At 43.3% G+C, this 18,473-nt stretch overlaps 1 protein-coding gene across 7 annotated transcripts in view; it reads left to right on the top strand.

The window, feature by feature from the left end:
* Positions 1 to 18,473, top strand: part of SDK1 (sidekick cell adhesion molecule 1) — a 580,479-nt gene that overhangs the window by 417,002 nt on the left and 145,004 nt on the right. For all 7 annotated transcript variants that reach the window (XM_083711227.1, XM_083711231.1, XM_083711232.1 and 4 more), the window contains exons 19-20: positions 9,718 to 9,833; positions 16,921 to 17,113. In XM_083711227.1, coding sequence (XP_083567353.1) covers positions 9,718 to 9,833; positions 16,921 to 17,113 — 309 coding nt within the window. The remainder of the gene's footprint in view (positions 1 to 9,717; positions 9,834 to 16,920; positions 17,114 to 18,473) is intronic.

An 18,473-nucleotide genomic window follows, 5' to 3' on the forward strand; every position in this document is an offset into this window, starting at 1 on the left:
CCCAGTTATCACCCCACTGGCTCCCGACAGTGATTGGAAAACTTCCCCCTTGCAGATTTAATGGTTGCCAAAAAAAAAAAAAATAGCTGTGTGGCTCCAGCCTTCTGAGCCCTTCTGTCCTCTCCATGTCAAAACCCCTTTTAAGTTTCCTAATCATTGCTAAAAGCCTCTTGTGACTGAAAACGAAGCCATTGCTGCTTCCACCGATGCCCCCAAATTGCAGGCCAATGTTGAATTTTGAGCCGTAGTGAGAGTGTCACGGTCTTTGCTTTAGTGGGCTGTAAAAAGCAAGAGAGCTATTAAAACTTCCCATTGGAGACACAGTACATCAGTTACTTCATAATCAGTAAAGTGCATGTTACGGTTTTGCTGACTGGGAATAGGAGAGCAATATTATTACATGATTAAATACAGTTTGCCTTGCGAGAATATTTTTGTTTCTGTGTTTTGGTTAGGGGTGTGAGGTACGTTGAAATGCAACAGCAACTTAATGGGTCAATAAAAGGAACAACTGACTTGCCCAGGCATTTTTTTATGAGTGAAATCGGCTTGAAAGAAACAAGAGAAGCTTCTGATGCTAAGATACTGCACATGGAGGATACACAAATACAGGCTCCTGTGCTGCTGTTGCTATGTGCCTGCTCTAACCCCTGCCCCTCTAAGTCTTTGGTTCTAATGTGCTACAGCAGAGTAGGGAGTTCGGCTATATAGGATAACCATCAATGACAGCAGCTGCTGACACAGCAATACTGAGTCTTCAGACTCTGCTTCTGGGCACCTGAGAGGCTTCTGGCTGGCCCCTGTTGGAGACAGGATACTGGGCCAGATGGATTCTTGGTCCATCCCAGCAGGGCTCTTCTTAGGGGTCCCCTCACAACACAAAAGCACAGAGCACTGTCAAGATCTAGTCCTATGCACTGCAGGACACACAGAACATGGGTTGAATTAATTATTGTACTACTGTTGTACTACTTCCACGAGTTTATTTTTTGGACCATCTCTATTTTAAATAATATTAATGCTTTTAGTTGGTTAGTAGTTTATATCACACACTTTCCGCACATTCATGTTTCTGGGCAGCGAAACATTTAAAAACTAAAAACACAGAGCAGCATTAAGCAAAAAGTCAGAAAGAACAGAAACAGCAGAATGAAAGCAGCATGTAAAATACCACTCCACAATAGCTTCAAGTGTGTGGACAGCATGGCAAAATGGAAAGTGGCATTAAACTAGGCACCAGTAGGGCTTCTTTTTCAGCCTAAGAGGTGCCGGATTGGGTTTGTGGCAATTGTAGCGAGTGCTCCCCCTAAAACAACTTTGGTGCTCACCAAGGTCTACCACCTCCTATGATAGCATCAGTAATAGGCAGGCTCGTCTGGAGAGGCAGTCCAAGATGTGAATAGCCCACAAACCCTAAAGCTTGTAGGGCTTTAAATGTAAGCAGCATCACTGTGAATTGAGCTTGAAAAAGGATCGGGAGCCAGCAAAGTTGTTTGTGCATGATATCCCACAACTAAACCAGAAATATCTTTTTAAAGTTATAAACTAGGAATGGAAATACATTAAAATTCCTTAAAAATCAAAGCTCTCCAGACATTTTGAAAGAACCCCAAAACTATCCATAAGGAAGATTAAGTGCAACAGGCAAAGCCAATTAGGGGCAATAATAATTTAACAAATCCCCAGCTGATTTTCCAATAGCTTTGTCTGGAGAAATGTTTCAATATTTAAACAGACATAGGGTTGTATCTCCTAGCATTTCATTCCTGCTGTTTCTATTTAACCACTGGACAATTTCCCCCGATTCAAATAGTCATTAAATTATTAGTGTACCTAATTGGGTTTGCCTGCTATTGATGCAGGCATCTTTATTTTGCTTGCTTATAAAAGACCAACCTGCTAAAATCAAGGCACTTCTCTTGTATTCTTCACTGCCAGCAAGAGCTCTGTAGTGTATGAGTTTGTACCTACCATGATGTTCATTTCTTGCATTCATTTTAATCACATTCTTTTTGTTACCTTTAAGGTTTGACATTCCCTTTCTCTTGACATTTCAGGTTGACCCAGTACCTTAGCCATTTTCCTTGGCGCATTTGTTACTTTCAGGCCTCCAGTCCCTTTCCTTAAACCTGGCAATTGGCACTAACGTAGCTTGCTTGATATTGTGTGATGTTAGTATCATCATTTATTGACCAGCTGTCTGTAGTCATTTATAAATATATAAATCCTGTGTTGCAAGTTGAAAGCTTTCCATTCTGCATTAGGGGACTGACAGAGAATGGTATTTAGAATGCAAGAGAGCGTAAAAGGCCCTGTGCCATTCTTGGGCAAGGATCTTTGACTATTTGATAGATTGTGGTTGGGTGTAGATTAAAAGCTGGACATTTGTAGTCTATTTTAATGTTAGTGCTTCATAATGTAGACAGATTACTCAGACATGGGCATTGCCATGTGATAATGTGGCCTTTATTGAACTGTGTTTGATTAGGCTTTCCCTTTGAAGTCTTCTCTGTTTGGTGTGGAAAGGGGCCAAAAGAGGAGCAAGCGGCTTGGTCTCAGTCTCATTTGAGAGATTATTAATGTCAGAGCCTCAGAGCAAAATGATGGGTTTCCCTTTATTGCTCTGCAGTTGGAGAATGTCCAGGCAATTGCTGCTTGTGACCATTTTTCACTCCCAAATAAAATAAACAGCTCCTAAATCCAGGGTGAGAATTTTAAAAAAACAAAATTTTGGCAGGCAGGGGCAAGAAAGAAGGAAGCCACATTGTACTATAAAAAGGTGGAAAAATAGTAGCTGTTGGCCTTTCCATCTTTCTGGCTTTCTTCTCTGTGCCTGCTAATATTTGTGTTAGAAGCTGAGTAGATGGATGGCCAAGGTAGGAGGACTCAAGGCCCATCAAAGAAATGTCCTCCTTCTCCCTGGCTGCTATAATGGTGTCTGTCTGATAAATAGAGCCCTTCAGGGTCAAACCAAACTGGGACCCCCTTCAGTCCAGCACCCTGTTTCCTATAGAGGCCAGCCAGATGGCTCAAGGTCCAGGAAGTCAAGAAACAGAACATGAAGCCTGTAGCCCTCTTCATTTGCAGTTCCCTACCTCCAAATGGTTGTGTTGCATGTAGCCATCGTGACTATTAGCCATGGATAGACTTATCCTCCATAGGTGGTATTCAGCTAAGTTTTACTAATAGTAGACCTACTGAAGTTAATGAAAATGACTGTTAAGCTTGTTAATTTCAATATGTCTACTCTGAGTATAAGCTTAATTGAATCCCACCCCTTAAGTTTATCGAATGCCATTTTAAAGCCATCTGGGTGCCTGCCTCTTACAAGAGCCATTCTGCTTTCAGTTCATCTTCACAGGCAGACAGCTGGGAAGCTGAAGCTGATGCTCATTTGTGTTTCTTTAAAGAAGTTGTCAGGGTGGCTGTACACTTTATTTTTCATGATTCTGATAAAAGCAGTTTCCTACAATCCTACAAGATCAGAATACCATGAGGGAGCATTAAATATCCCAGGAGATCCTGTGAATAAGAATGTGCACTGTAAATTCCTCCAGGTAGACCCTTGGCATCTAGGAGTTCATCAAGGAGTTCAGTTATAAGAAAGTGCAAGGAGAAGACCAGCACACCAAATTCTTTTCACAATCTTTGTCATCCATCTCAATTGACTTGTGTAAGCCCTTGAGATAATCCATGCTGGCAACCAGAAACCCCCACAAATGTACTGCCAAGCACTCAAGACTTGAACACACAGGAAACCACTTCGCACTAGGTCACCCTATTAGGGTATATAGCTCAGTGTTGTGTACTCTGACTGGCAACGGGTTTCCAGGCTCTCAGGTTGGAGAATCTTTCTGACATCTGGTCCCTGGTCCCTGAGAAGGACTGTAGAAATTTAGGAGTCTACCATTCTAAAGGAATAGCCAAGCCATGAAGAGTTCAAGAAGACAGGAACCTGCCAGAAAAATGGCAACTACTGCTGTTCTTAACAGAGCAGTTGTTTAGTGCCAACACAATAATATCACTTAGGTTCTCTTGAGAGACTTGCTGGCACAGCATTAAAGCAGAGTAGTCCTGAGATCAGAGGAGCTGACTCTCTGAACCTGAAGAGCCTTTTCAGAGTGGTGTTCAGCACAGCTCTTTGACCTTACATATGTTTGCTATCATTCATTACAACTGCTCTTTCCTCCTCTGATGTCCCCTCAGACTTGTGTTTATTTGCTTTTGGCACAAAGAAGACTGTGGCCCACATGCTGTTTTTACTGGTATTTGCATATGCAAAATTAGGATCTCAGATACACTTGTGTGAAAAGTTTATTAGTGGGACATTTCAAATTTACCTAGGAGGGCCCATTGATCTTTTTCTTTTTTTCTTTTTTTGCCTGTGGAGTTTGGATGACTTTTTCCTCACTATATATTTCTGAAATTTAGAAACCTCTTCTTGATGCAAAAGCAAATTTAGATCTTCATCCATTATTAAAACATGTTTCGTTGCGTGAAGTCTAGTTTATACAATAAGAAGGTAGATCAGGGTATTCATATCAGTCTTGGAGACTTCATTCCTGGAGTATTTCCCTGCCTGGGAAAACCTGACAAGAAATGGGACATACTCAGTGACATATTGAGCTTCTCAAGTACACTGAGACGCTGACATTATGGCATCAACAATGGTCATGTAAATCAGAGGGTGGGGAAGCTGTGGCCCTCCAGATGTTGCTGGACTTCAACTTCTGTTGTGCCTGATCTTTGGCCATACTGTTGGGAGTGGGTGTGCAACAACATCTCAAGATCCACCTTTCAGATTACCCACCCCTGATGCAAACTATTCTTTAAAAAGCTGTTCCTGGTAAGAAGGACAAAGTCCAGAAACTGAACAAATGAGAAGTGCTATGTGGCTTGCAGATCAATATGGCCTGGACAGTTTACATGAATGTCCATTTATCCTAAGAGAAAGTGCTCCGAGGGTTGCCTGCTACAACTCCAGAGTGCTGGTCTAAGGAAGCAATCAGTGTTGGTTCAAATGACCATATCTTCCAGTTTCTCTCTGGCTTGGTCTCCAGTAGAATGGTGGATTTTCAGAGCATCCTAGTGGGGGCTGCTTGGAGTAAAACAGTCTACATCCACCTCATCCTGGTTGCTAAATGGCTTGTTGAGAAGTGAATGCTTTTTTTCTTCTTTTCTTAATAACCCCTTATATAAGATTTCTAAGCCTTCCAAACTTAGTCCACCTTTTCAGTTGGGATTCCCTGGAGGACTGCTGGGAATTCGTTGTTTTCCTGGGGGGTGCTGTGAAACTTTCATTGCAGAGATCCCCAGTGTTTCTCAAAATAATTCCAGTTCCTAAATTGCATAGGAGTGGTGAACCATGTGGGTTAAAATTTGTTTGCATTTGTAGTAAAGAAAAGTGTAGAGATGCCCAAAGACTACCTTTCAAATAGCAAGTGCTCTCATTCATTTTTTGAAATGCAGAACCTACATGCTTTAGGGGAGAGGCATGCAGTAATCTGCTGCTCCCATAAACAGATGCCCCAGAAAGCACACTTCACTTATAACTGTGAGTGCACTGCTAAGCTTACAGTCCAAATAGTCAAGCAGATTTGCAAATGGGTTTCTGTTGAAAATCTGGGGAATCCATGAAATATATGTGCTTAGAATTGTGGAGTATGCACCACAGTGGTATATTCTAAGCTAGTCCTTAAAGAGAAAAATTGAAACCTTGGAAAGTGACAAACCTGAAATCCGAAGAGGCTGCCATGTTTAGAGGTGGAAACTGACAGATTAAGGTGTCAAAACATTATTTGGAGACCTTTCAAGCCTATGCTGAGTGCTCATCTTTAAAATTGCTCTTCTTCCTTTCTTCATGTCCACAAGCAGCTAGTCACAGCAGTAATATGTTTGGCCTAAATCCCTTCCCGTTTTCCCCTTACCTTTCTGCCAGAGGCCACTGAATGCCTCTTATTCACAACTGCCTTTCCTGACCTTTTCTGCTAAGAACAGTTTTAGAATGCTACATAATAACTTGTAGGTTGACCAGCTGAGTTCTAATGCATTTCCAGCTAAGTGAACTTTATCAGGAGGAATGTAAAAGCTTGGTTCTGTCACGCCAGCTCTGCTATGCAATTTGTGGGGATTCCTCAAACCAATCTCAAGAAAACTGCACACACTTGGGGAAACAAGTTCAGATCTGTTTTGGTTCGGTTTGCCAAACCTGCAGTTGTGATGGGAAGGACTGCATTTGTGAGCAGTGCAAAAGGGAAGGACTGGCACATGCGCCACTCTGAGAAATCCACATAAAATGCAGGATTGCCATCCTTCATTTAAAATGTAACACTGCAGCAGCAAAGAACCTGCACAAGCAACGCTGACACAAAACCCTACATATAGTAAGTAAAATAGAAACATCGCCACCCGATCCCACCCCCACCCATCTTTCCCCCCTCCACCTCTTTCCCCCTTTTCTTCCAGTGTCTCAACAAATGAAACTGATTTGTAAAAATGTTACATGGGGGGAAAAACACAAGAGAGAGACATTGCACACTTTTGTAAATCAACAAAATCTTTAATAAAAAAAACCAAACAAAATAAATAAATAAAATGTAACACTGCAACTTTCCATGGAGTTCAAATGGCACTTTTGCTGATAAATCCATTAATATGGATATTTATACTCCTGTACACAAAAGATGCTTATGCACATTAGTCAGTCTTGTTTTATCCATGTATGAAATGCATTCATTGAGATTCAGAAGTTGATTTTTCTCTGAAAGAAATAATTATGCCATAAATTATTATTTCTTGAGCTGCCATTTTTCCACACATGGTTTTATCTCCCCTCCCCCCCCCTTTTCATGACAGGCATGCTTTAAGCCGCAGTGCTTCTTCTTCTGAGTTCAAAAACATCACCTTCTCACAAAACCAGAACATTTTCCATTTTGAAATAGAGGAAAACAGCACTGAGTTTGCCACATTCCTGTAGATGTTGTCAGTAAATACTTTGGTATCTTTGCCTGGGCAGCTTTTTTAGCTTCCAAAAGTAAGGGTAATGAACAGAAACTTTGTTTGCATGTTGCATTCTTTCATGACATTCTGAGTTCCTTTTCCACAGTTGGTCCCTAAAGGTAGCTCATCCTCTTCCTCAAAGTGCTTCAGAATTCTCAAAGAAAAAGGTGACGCTCAGAGGTGTGCAGTGTGCAGGCAGCAGGAAAATGCTTAAGAATGACTTCTGTAGGCAAGCTCTGTGGGAAACACTTTCAGAACCTTCAGTCTAGCATCCGCCAGGAAGTCACTGAGTTTTTCAAAGTGTGAGGCAGGACTCCCCAAGGAGGTAAAACTGCTTACAGTCCCTTCCGTAACAGTCTCCCCCTTGTCCAGCAACTGGCATATTTATCACTTCACAAACTCACTCAATGCAATAGAAATGACCCTACCATAAAGGGATGGTGACAATGGAAAACATCATGTGACACATGTTGGGAACCATAAATGGCTGTACAACAGAAAACAGATCCTGAATCACAGGAAAGTTCTCATGTGTAAACCACATTTGAAATGAAATGTTTGTGTTCTTGCTCAGGTAAGAACTTACTGCTTCCACCAAGGTCTCTTTTCTGGAAACACACAGTAGTCTGTTATCTTCATCCTTTTCCTTTGCTCCTCTTTTATACTCTCTCTATTTACTTTCTTTTCCTGAAAAAGTAACGTACACACACCTCCAGAACCATTACGGCAAAGCGTAGGAAGAGGCAACCGTAGGCTGTAGCTGTTCAGGACCACGGACAGTTCACTGTAGTTTAGATAGAAACCAAAGGTGTACTGAATACAAAGCAAATGGACAAGATATGAGCTTGCAGTCTTGCCAAATCTTATGTAACCCTGTGGTGAGGTGAATGTCTCCTCAGACTGGGTCCACATCAAGTCCCACGTGGATATGCTCCAGCATGGGAGAGAAGCCACCTTCTGATCCTGGACATGATGTGAAAGCATAGGGGCATATTCAGATGGTCCTGGGAACAAGTTTTTGGCTTCAGAGAATAGGAACAAACCAATCTTCTCCTCAAGTGCAGAGGACAGGAGGCATGCTCTTCCTTAGAGCTCCTCTTCCTCCTTTGTGGGAGTCTCTATTGGGGTGGTTACTTCATAAACCTTCTCCCTTGGTGTTCCCAAAACCTCTGTGTTGTCCAGTAGAGGGGGCCTGAGCTCTAGGGCATGATATAATTTTCACAATTCTTTGATGATGTCAAGGAAAGTTGGGAGTGGGTTTTAGGAAGGATGCCATATGTAAAGCTTTACTCTGCACCATCAGAACATTATTATGTCAATTGATCACTGGGGAAAATACTTGAACCCTTCTCCAAAGGCATCCTGAGCAAGATATACTCCACTGGATATGAGAGTAGCACAAAATGTCCTGTGATTCCAGAAAGTCTTGTGATTAATCATACATGCAGTGACTTCAGGAATCAGTTTCAGGTTGTGGAATTAAAGTGATGGATGACTTCTGTTACTGTAGTCTTGTACACACATAACTTATCCTCAATTTAACTGTGCAGATGACCAACGAGGACTGATGCTATCCAGCCAAGAATCTTTTTACCAATTACGGCATCCATATTGTTCACAGTTTTCTTCTTATTCAAGCAGGTTACAGCAGATATGCCTCATCATGGAAAAATTCACATACAAGTTCAATATAAACTTCTCACATTTTAATGAGTATATTATAGAATAGTTGTTCTCAACTCTCTGTGATTAGAAGAGTTAACAATCCAAGTAAATGTATCAAATTAGGGCATTATCCTCATTTGGGGCAAAACCTGCCAAGCACTGCTTTGGTCAGCCATCAGTCATTTGCAGCTATAGTTGTTATATTGCACCCAGAATCCTTATGAATAGGTGAAGTTTAATTTGGGAGTTCTAACAATTGTTTTAAAACTTACTGTTTCTCACTTTTGTTAAGGTCCTTCTTAGTTTATAAAAATGCTATAGGAAATATCATTCCAACTGTCCAGTGTACATAACAACACTGATGTAATGCATTAGTTGTTTGAAACTGTGTAATTTAGGCTGCAATCATATGCAAACATGCTTACATGTGGGTAAGCCTCATTTAACTTAATGAGATGTTTCCAAGTAATCTTGCATAGGGTTGGACAGTTAGTTCCCTAATACAAGAGAGCAAACGTTGTTCTAGGGCCAAATATATACATATATATTTATGTATAATATCCCATTATTAACAAGCATATAAAGGAAAACACAATTCAAGTATGAACATACAAGAAATTTTCTGATTTCCTGAGAGAGGTTGTAGGGTTGCTGTTGGTCTGTGAGAGTTTCTTCTTGAAACTGCAGGTTCCCATTACAGCCATGGATAATTGAGAGAGATGTATTCACCCATCACCATCTGTGCTTCTATCTTAGGTCTTTGGGAAAAACCTCATCTGTAGAATAATAATCCACAAGAACCATTTCATCTCTTCCCCTGCCTGTTGAAGGAATCTCCAAACAGAAAATGAGAAATAACCCAATTAACTTTCTTTTAAAGTCACCACTGACTATCGGAAACATAAATCACAGGTCTCTCTTCAAACCACTGTTATTTGCTTTGAATCATGAGTGGCGGCTAAAGGTTTCTTCTTTTTCACTTCTCCTTTCTTCCATTTCTTCTGCCTGCCTGCAATCAATTTTACTTTGTCGTCTTCCTGACTGGTGTTCCAGTGCCTACAGCTCCTCCACAGAACATCCAAGCAGAAGCAGTGAACTCTACCACCATCCAATTCTTCTGGAACCCTCCTCCACAGCAATTCATCAACGGGATCAATCAGGGATACAAGGTTTGAAATTATTATTATTATTTTAAATTAAATTTATATTCAGCCCTTCATTCAAAGACCACGAGACAGTTTATTTTTTCATAAAATTATAGATTTATTAAATTGAATGTATTTTAAATTATTTATAAGTAAACTTTATTCATGTTTGGCATGCCAGTCATCACTTACTGTGATGTAGTTCTACAGATATAAGAAACTGGATTGTTATCATTTGTATTTCTGATTGATTGATTGATTGATTGATTTTATTTCTGAATATGCTTGTTGCATATTTGTTGTCTCAAAAGGTATACCTTTGTGTGATTTTTGGCAACATGTTTACCAAGTACCATAGTGGAGACAAGTTCTCCTGTAGATTTCCAGAGTGTGATCCATCTGTCTGTCTGTCTAATAATACACACATACATATTTGGGAGAACTTTTAGAGAATTTCCAAGCATTAGTACTCTGTTCTTCAACCCCAAAGGCTTCAATTGCAGCTTATATACAGTTAATTAAACTGTACAGTTAATATCCACAGACATACACTATAAAAGACACAGTGAAAAGGGGAAAGGGGCAGGGAGGGAAGAGGAAAAAAGAAAACTCAGGCACCAGTTCTTAAAAGTAAATAGTAATTTTTACAGTGCCCAGCTGGAATGAAACAGTTCAGGGGCAAAAAGTACTTGTTGAAGCTGGTCCTTCTGCAGGGCTGAAGAAATGAAGCCTGCTTCCCATCTCTCCCCCTCAGATATCTAAAACTATAACCACTTGTGATCCAGTGAATGTGATGGTGGATCAGTTTGACAGGCCTGGATTCAAGTACTTGACCTGGCATGTGTAACAGAGACTTGGTTGGATGAAGCAGATGGGCCTGTCCTTGCCGCCGCTTGTCCACCAGGTTTCTCTTACGCACAGCAACCCAGGTCATGTGGGCGGGGAGGGGGGGTTGCAGTGATTTTTAGGAAGTCATTAGTTTGCACCAGATGTCCTATTGGGAAGACCCAGTTTTCCGAGTGCATGTTCTGGAAGTTGGGCAATAGGGGCAGTTCAGGATTCTTTTTGGTGTACCGACCTCCCCACTGCACCAAGGATTCCCTGCCTGAGCTGCTTCAGGTTGTGGCGGATGTTCTCCTGGAGACACCTAGCTTGGTTGTCCTAGGGGATTTTAACATCCATGCCGACACGACCTTACAAGGGGCCGCTCGGGACTTCGTGGAAAGCATGGCCTCCATGGGGCTGTCCCTGAATAAGTCTGGCCCAACCCATAGCCGCGGACATGCCTTGGACCTGGTGTTTACCTCTATGGATGTTGGTGATCTGACACTAAGTAAAAGCGAAACGAAAGAAGTGCCATGGTCAGATCACTTCCTGGTGTAACTGGACTTCTCTGCGACCCATCCCCTCTGCAGGGAAGTGGGGCCGATTTGGATGGTCCGCCCCCGCCTAATCCCAGGCTGCACTATTCATGTAATTTACTTTCCCTGCTGCTATTCAAGACAAAGGAATCCAGCTGCAGATTGTAAACATAAACTTATAACCACTATACCAGAGAGTGGTAGGGGATGCTTTATCCCATGTTGATGGCCTTTCAGCCAATTCCTTGGTGGCCCACTGGAATGTGGAGTTAACCAGGGCTATTGACTGTTTGGCTCCGAAGCGCCCTCCCTGATTGCATGGAGCCCAGACAGCCCCGTGGTTTTCCAGGGATCTGAGGGCAATGAAACAATCGTTGAGACGGCTAGAGCGCCGGTGGCGGATAACTCATTCCGAATCTGACCGGACACAGGTTAGAGCTCAACGTCGAGCCTACCAAGTGGCGATAGTGACGGTGAAGAAGACTTTCTTCGCCACCTCTATTGCATCTGCAGAAAACAGCAGCATGAGACTTTTTCAGGTGGTTCACAATTTAGCGGAACCACCTGCGACATCGGGGCCCAGTACGGGCCACATGATCTCCTGCAATGATTTTGCAAAGTCTTTTGCAGATAAAATCGCTCAGATTCGGGAAGAAGTAGACTCCACTGTGGGAGCAGGGCCAGGGCGGGAGAGTGCTAGAGTCCTGTCTAGTCAAGTTGTGTGGGATCAATTCCAACCTGTTACCCCCGCCCTGAGGATGTGGACAGGCTGCTTGGACGGGTGAAACCAACCACTTGTCTCCTTGATCCTTGCCCATCCTGGCTTATAAAAGCTAGCCAGGAAGGACTGGGCGATGGGCTTTGTGGGGTGGTGAATGCTTCCCTCCATGAGGGAGCCTTCCCAGACCCACTGAAAGAGGTGGTTATTAAACTGCTTCTTAAAAAAACAACTTTAGATGTGGCCACGATGGCCAACTATCACTCAGTCTCAGATCTTCCATTCTTGGGCAAGGTGATTGAGCGAGTGGTTGCTGAACAACTCCAGGCACGCCTGGAAGAAGCGGACCATTTGGATCCCTTCCAGTCGGTATTCAAGCCTCATCATGGGACTCAAACTGCCTTGGTCGCACTGGTTGATGATCTCCGGCGGGCTAGGGACAAAGGTGAGAGCTGTTTCCTAGTTCTGCTGGATCTCTCAGCGGCGTTTGATACCATCGACCATAACATCCTTCTGGACCATCTTGAGGGGCTGGGAGCTGGGGGCACTGTCATACAGTGGTTCTGCTCCTTCCTCCTGGGCCGTGTTCAGAAAGTGGTGGTGGGGGATGAGTGTTCAGACCCCTGGGCTCTCACTTGTGGGGTGCCTCAGGGTTCTGTCCTCTCCCCCATGCTTTTCAACATTTACATGCAGCCACTGGGAGAGGTCATCAGGAGGTTTGGGCTGGGTGTTCATCAATATGCGGATGATACCCAGCTCTACCTCTCTTTTAAATCAGAACCAGTGAAGGCGGTGGAGGTCCTGCGTGAGTGTCTGGAGGCGGTTGGAGGATGGATGGCGGCTAACAGATTGAGGTTGAATCCTAACAAGACAGAAGTACTGTTTCTGGGGGACAGGAGGCGGGCAGGTGTGGAGGATTCCCTGGTCCTGAATGGGGTAGCTGTGCCCCTGAAGGACCAGGTGCGCTGCCTGGGAGTCATTTTGGACTCACAGCTGTCCATGGAGGCACAGGTCAAATCTGTATCCAGGGCAGCTGTTTACCAGCTCCATCTGGTACATAGGCTGAGACCCTATCTGCCTGCAGACTGTCTCGCCAGAGTGGTGCATGCTCTGGTTATCTCCCACTTGGACTACTGCAATGCGCTCCATGACCCTGTCTGCAAAATCAGACCTACAACCGAGTCCACGCCCTTCAGAAGTGTGGTGCGTAGGACTCTCCCATGCCCATCAAGACTCTTCACTGATAGCTTTTAGGCAAGCTGTAAAAAGCTTCATTCCTTTTTATGCCAGCAGTCATTTGGCACTGTATGAGCTGCCACTGTTGAATGGATGGTTTGTTAGGGGTATGTTAACATTGTTTTTGTTTTATTCTACTTTGCCTTGGGGGAGTCTCAGGATAGAATGGTGGGATGAAAATAATTTGTAACAAATAAATGAGTGACCATCTTGGCAAGTCCTCACCATGATTCAAACATTTCTGCAATGGTGGAGAAATGGTGCAGATCTCACCCACCCCACTCACCACATATTCCTCTACGTGCACGCCACGAAGCCTGTACAAATAGCCACCCCAATTTGCACAATATTCCTCCCTTTTCCCAGAAGGGAAAGATTGTGCCACATGCATGGAATGTTTCATCATGTACTATTTTAGATGGCTGGTAGAGATAGAGGAGCAGTGACTGAAGCATCTGGGCTGGGCCATGAGCCTCCAGGATTGGTTCTCCATCCATAAAACAAAAATGAATATGGATGACTATTAAAGTTGTGCTTCCACCATTCAGAGTTGTTCAGGTGTGTGTAAGGGGCTTGGAAAATCTAGATACTCACTACTATAGTATCCAAATCCGTAGCTGCAACATTTATCCTTTAGATGCCAAGGGGTGTGCACCTGAGTAAAAGTCCTGAGAATTGAGACTGGTATGTTATTTCCATTGTGAGTTTTGATTTCTTTTTTTCTTTCCTAAACATGTGAATCCAGCATTTTCATCAGGCTGTTATCCAAACTTGTTTTCATACCCAATTTGCTTTTAAACTGCAGTTTCCTTTGGAAAAAAAACATATGAAGTGATTCACAGGCTAATTCGCACTTGTCAGGAAGAAGTGATCTCTGTGCTTTCAACTGTCAACTTTCTCTTTCCTTTCCTTTTCTTTAGTTCCTTGAGACGTAAACAGCTGCACAGTTCATATTTCTCTTATAGCTTCTTTAACTGTAATATGGATAGTTTGGGGAGGGCATTTCCATCACATTTACTTGTACTGCATAATTTGTGTAATGATTTAGACATTACCAGTAGTCAATTTTTTGAGTGTCTGCTTGCCAAGCTGGTTCCACCCATTGCATCTTTTATGTGGCAAATGCACTTGGCTTCGATTAATAGAACTGTGCGATGCTAAATTCTTTGGAAATGAGGAAGAGTAAAAACACAGTCACTAACATTTGGACATTTCCATTTTCTTTCATAGCTAGGATTCAAAAAAGGAGAAGTGAGGCTCTGTGTTTGTCATTATGTAATGATTTATTTTCATTTGATACTCACTTGAATCTCAGTGAGTCTTCTGAACATGATGTGACAGTTCCATGCACAGGGCTGGGGGGAAGAGGAGCAAAAGGAGGAACAACTTGCTTTCTCTTGTGCTGCTAAGTTCTGGTTGTCTAGAGCTTGGGCACATCTGTGATTTTCATCAGCTTGCTGGTTAGGTGCAGCTGAGCATGGCATCCATGCTCTTCTACAAGCAGATACACAATGCTTGCAATTCATAACAGCTCCCTCCTCCTCCTCCTCCTCCTCCTCTTCAGAGTAAATTTGAATTTCCCCAATCCTGGGGAAGATTCTTGCATTTTCTTCGCTTAAGGTGGCAGAGAAATGAAGGGGGGAATCCAGAGTTTTGTTTATTTTAAAAGCAAGGGAAATGAGGTCCTTCTTAATGTTTCTCCACTTCCAGCTACTCACTGGAGACTGAAGAAGGGACCCATGTAAGATTGCTACTGTATGATTGTACTGATCATGGCTTGGAGGTTCATTTGTAGGGTCATCTTAAATCATCTTAAATCTTGCCATGAGAGGTCTTTGCATGTACGGGAGAAACATTGAGTTGGCAGGCTGATTTGTAAAACTGCAGTCTGTAGGGTGGGTTAAATTTTGGGCCCTACCCTTGTGTGGTCCTGCCCAAATTTTGTCCCAGTGTCAGAATACAGGATTGGGAACCATTTATTATTATTATTATTATTATTATTATTTCTGTGAAAATCTTTGTCCCTGGTCAACCTACATAAAAAACTACTGGCAGGGGGGAACTTCCTTCTGCGATTGCCAGTAGCCAGTGAAACAAATGTGTCCATGCATCAAGCAGTCCCCTTTAGGCTCTGTTAACTGCTCTTGGGGACAATTAGCACAAATTAACAGCAATTAACAGCACTGAGCAGTTGAATAGTGTTGTGCTATAAAAGGTGATCAGGGGAGCAAGGTCTAATAAGCCTTTCAGCGAGTTGGATCATGCTTGCTGTTTGACTTCCGTTCAAGTATCAAGGATCCCACCAAGTGTGCCAAGACACACTCTCAAAGAAATACGATTAAGACTCTCTGCTGGCTTTCTCTCTGGGCAGAGTCAGCCTGAGACAATTTTCTACCAAAGGTGAAGAATAAGGTGACTTCTTCTCCATTGCACTTTCAGGAGCTGAGCAGACTGACTGCTGGATGTTGCACCAACAGTGGCAATGGGACTCCACTGCACTAGGGGGCAGCAGCCTAGCTTGGGGAGTGCAGGGCTGGCTGCATGAAGCATCTAGAGCAGCATCCAACGTCTTGCCTCCCCTTGTTCAGTGCTCCACTGTTGCCTGTTTGATCAGGCAGTGATGCGATGCAATGGCAGTGGCATGGGTCACATAAGCAGTGCATGTACGATGCCTGCTGGAGTGTGTGCCTTGGCCTGGCTGACTCTGCTTGCTTACTCAAGGGCCTTTCGCTTTATGCTACCTTGAGGGTAAATATCCAGGCAAGACAGACAGCCCAAGGCAGTAGCCATCAAGCATCTCCACTCCCAAGGTGCCAACTCAGGAGGGGCTCAGGCAGAATGAGCACAGGGACTGCCAGCATCCTTCATCTGAGATGGCTAAATGGTAAGGACATCCCTGTCTCTGGGGTCACTTAGGAACAGGCCTGGCAGTTCCTTCCTTGATGCCTTCCAGCCCCACATAATGCTGCAGTCGGTGTTTGGCTCAGGCTGCTCTTCCTGGCTCTTGAACAGGGGAGCACCACCCCCTCCCCTGTCCAGAGGGGCTTGTTTTAAGGTTCTGTGTTGTGTGTGGAGCATTTTTGCACAGGTGCTGGTAATGTGACAGGGTTATGACAGCATCCTGGCAGGGCTCTGAACCCAGACCTGGAGCAGTCTCTGTAAGTCAAATGGAAGAGAGGGAGCAGAGGCTGGAGGCTTAGGTCTACTGAGGGGAATAGTGGAAGATAATTCAGTGTTCCTGAGCATGACACCCACCAAAAACCTGCCCCTTTTCAACCCTAGACCTTCAGTGTCTCCTAAGGTTGGTGGGCCTGGCCCTCATCTTCCAGGCATGATTGTGGCTCCTTGCAAGCTTCTTTTGAATCTGGTGCATTTTGGGCAAGTGATATGCCTCCCATTTCCTAGCCCTTCTGTTCTCTAGCAACTGGCTGATTATTTTCTCATCCCTTTGATTATACATTCCTGGAAGCAGGAGGAGGTTCTCTGTCAGGGTTATGTAACTCCTTAAGTTTAGCTTAAAGCACTTCTGTTTGCCTCTTTTTTTAAGAATCAGATTTTAGCAGCACAGTTTTAAAATTCTCTGTTTATAGCTGGAAGTAATGCACAAGGCTTTCATCAAGCACAGCAACACGGTTAAATTTGTACATCCAGCCAATTGGCAACAATTGTGTTAATAGTAATGTTGTGCTCTTACAAGTGAACTAATGAGGTCCTGGCGGTCCCATGTATTGGACTGCGAGTGGGAACCATCCCTGCTGTGATTTCATGCTTTCTTAATCAATGTTCCCATTTCCAGCTCCTGGCTTGGCCAGTTGATGCGCCAGAAACTGTGACTGCCGTCACCATTACCCCGGACTTTCATGGAGTGCACAGTGGCTACATAACCAACCTGAAGAAATTTACTGCTTACTACACCTCCGTCCTTTGCTTCACCACCCCAGGGGATGGGCCACGGAGCTCGCCACAGCTGCTCAAGACTCATGAAGACAGTAAGTAAAGAGTGACCAATGTCAATGAACAGCTTTTCCACATGATCCCTGGCTGGCTGATGAGCAAATAACTGTAACTTCCTAATTAGGTTGAAACCATTCATCAAACTTACTAAGCAATTCAAAGAACCACCGCAGACTGAAAATGTGTATTTTCACTGGGAGCTGTTCCGTGCTGGAAGGGCTTTATAGCTATGGCACTGAATACCCTTCCAACATGGAACAGCTCCCAGTGAAAACACAGACTTATTTAAATTTCTGGGTAGATAATTTTATTTGTATAAATTAATAATAATACCGGAACATAATAACTAGTTATCTTCCTTAAATTTCCCCCGAAGAACAAACTATTATTCAATTCACGTTTGTTAATTAATTATTAAATCAGAGCCACTTCACACACTGGGACAGAAGAGTTTGTGCTTGTCCACTGTGTGTCTCCATGATGAGACACCATCAAGTTTGGAGATAGAAAACATGTGATTAACATGTACAAGGCTTCTGAGCATCTACAGTTCTATGATTCTGTGATAGCACGGTAACCTTGCAGCTTTTGCCAGAGGAAACCTCCTGAGAGAGTGGGATGCAGTCAACTCTTCTAGGGGTACATATTATTTTATATGTTTTGTTTTAGAGAAACTGGGGGATATATTGGCAGGTAGAACCATGCTGTCCACTGCCACCACACACAAGATTTGCAGTCACAGTGTGCATAATTTGCAGATACCACCTTGTGCAAACTCCAATGAATTCATGTTAATCCATCCACTTGGGAGTATAGTTCCCCACCTGTCAGTTCCCAAAGGAACACCTTGAGCAGCTTGCAATGTGTTTTTCAGACACAAAAAACAAGTAAAACAACAATAGAAACAGAAGTAAAGCATCGGTATATCCACTAGGAAGAAACAGAATTTAAAATTATGAAAGGAAGATCTGTAAAGTGAGGGTAAATAGAAAGTTTTATTTACCTTCTGCCAACAAGACATTCAGCTTGACTGAGACTGAGGCTCTGTGGGGAGAGCGTTCCTGAGCCAGGGTACTACAACCAAAATGATTCTATGCCCTGTTTCCATCCATCATAAGACTTTGAAGGCCAGGATGTGGGAGGAAGAAGAGGGGGGCCTCTGAGGAAGATTCATTGAGCAGTTTTATGTGGGCAAAAGGGACTCCCAAATCTGCAGGCCTGATGCTTTTGAAAATGCACTGCCACCAGAAGGAATGCCATTTCACCAAATGTGCACCAGCTCTTGACTGTCTCCATCTTGCTAGGATTATGCTTTGCTTAATGGAGGCTGTGCAAGACCAGTTGCTCTCGGTTCTCATTCCCTCCAACAGAGCTTGTGCTGGAGAAGCTTCCTCT

The sequence above is a fragment of the Podarcis gaigeae genome, assembly GCF_964106915.1.
Source record: "Podarcis gaigeae genome assembly, chromosome: 14".
In the NCBI taxonomy this organism is placed as follows: Eukaryota; Metazoa; Chordata; class Lepidosauria; order Squamata; family Lacertidae; genus Podarcis; species Podarcis gaigeae.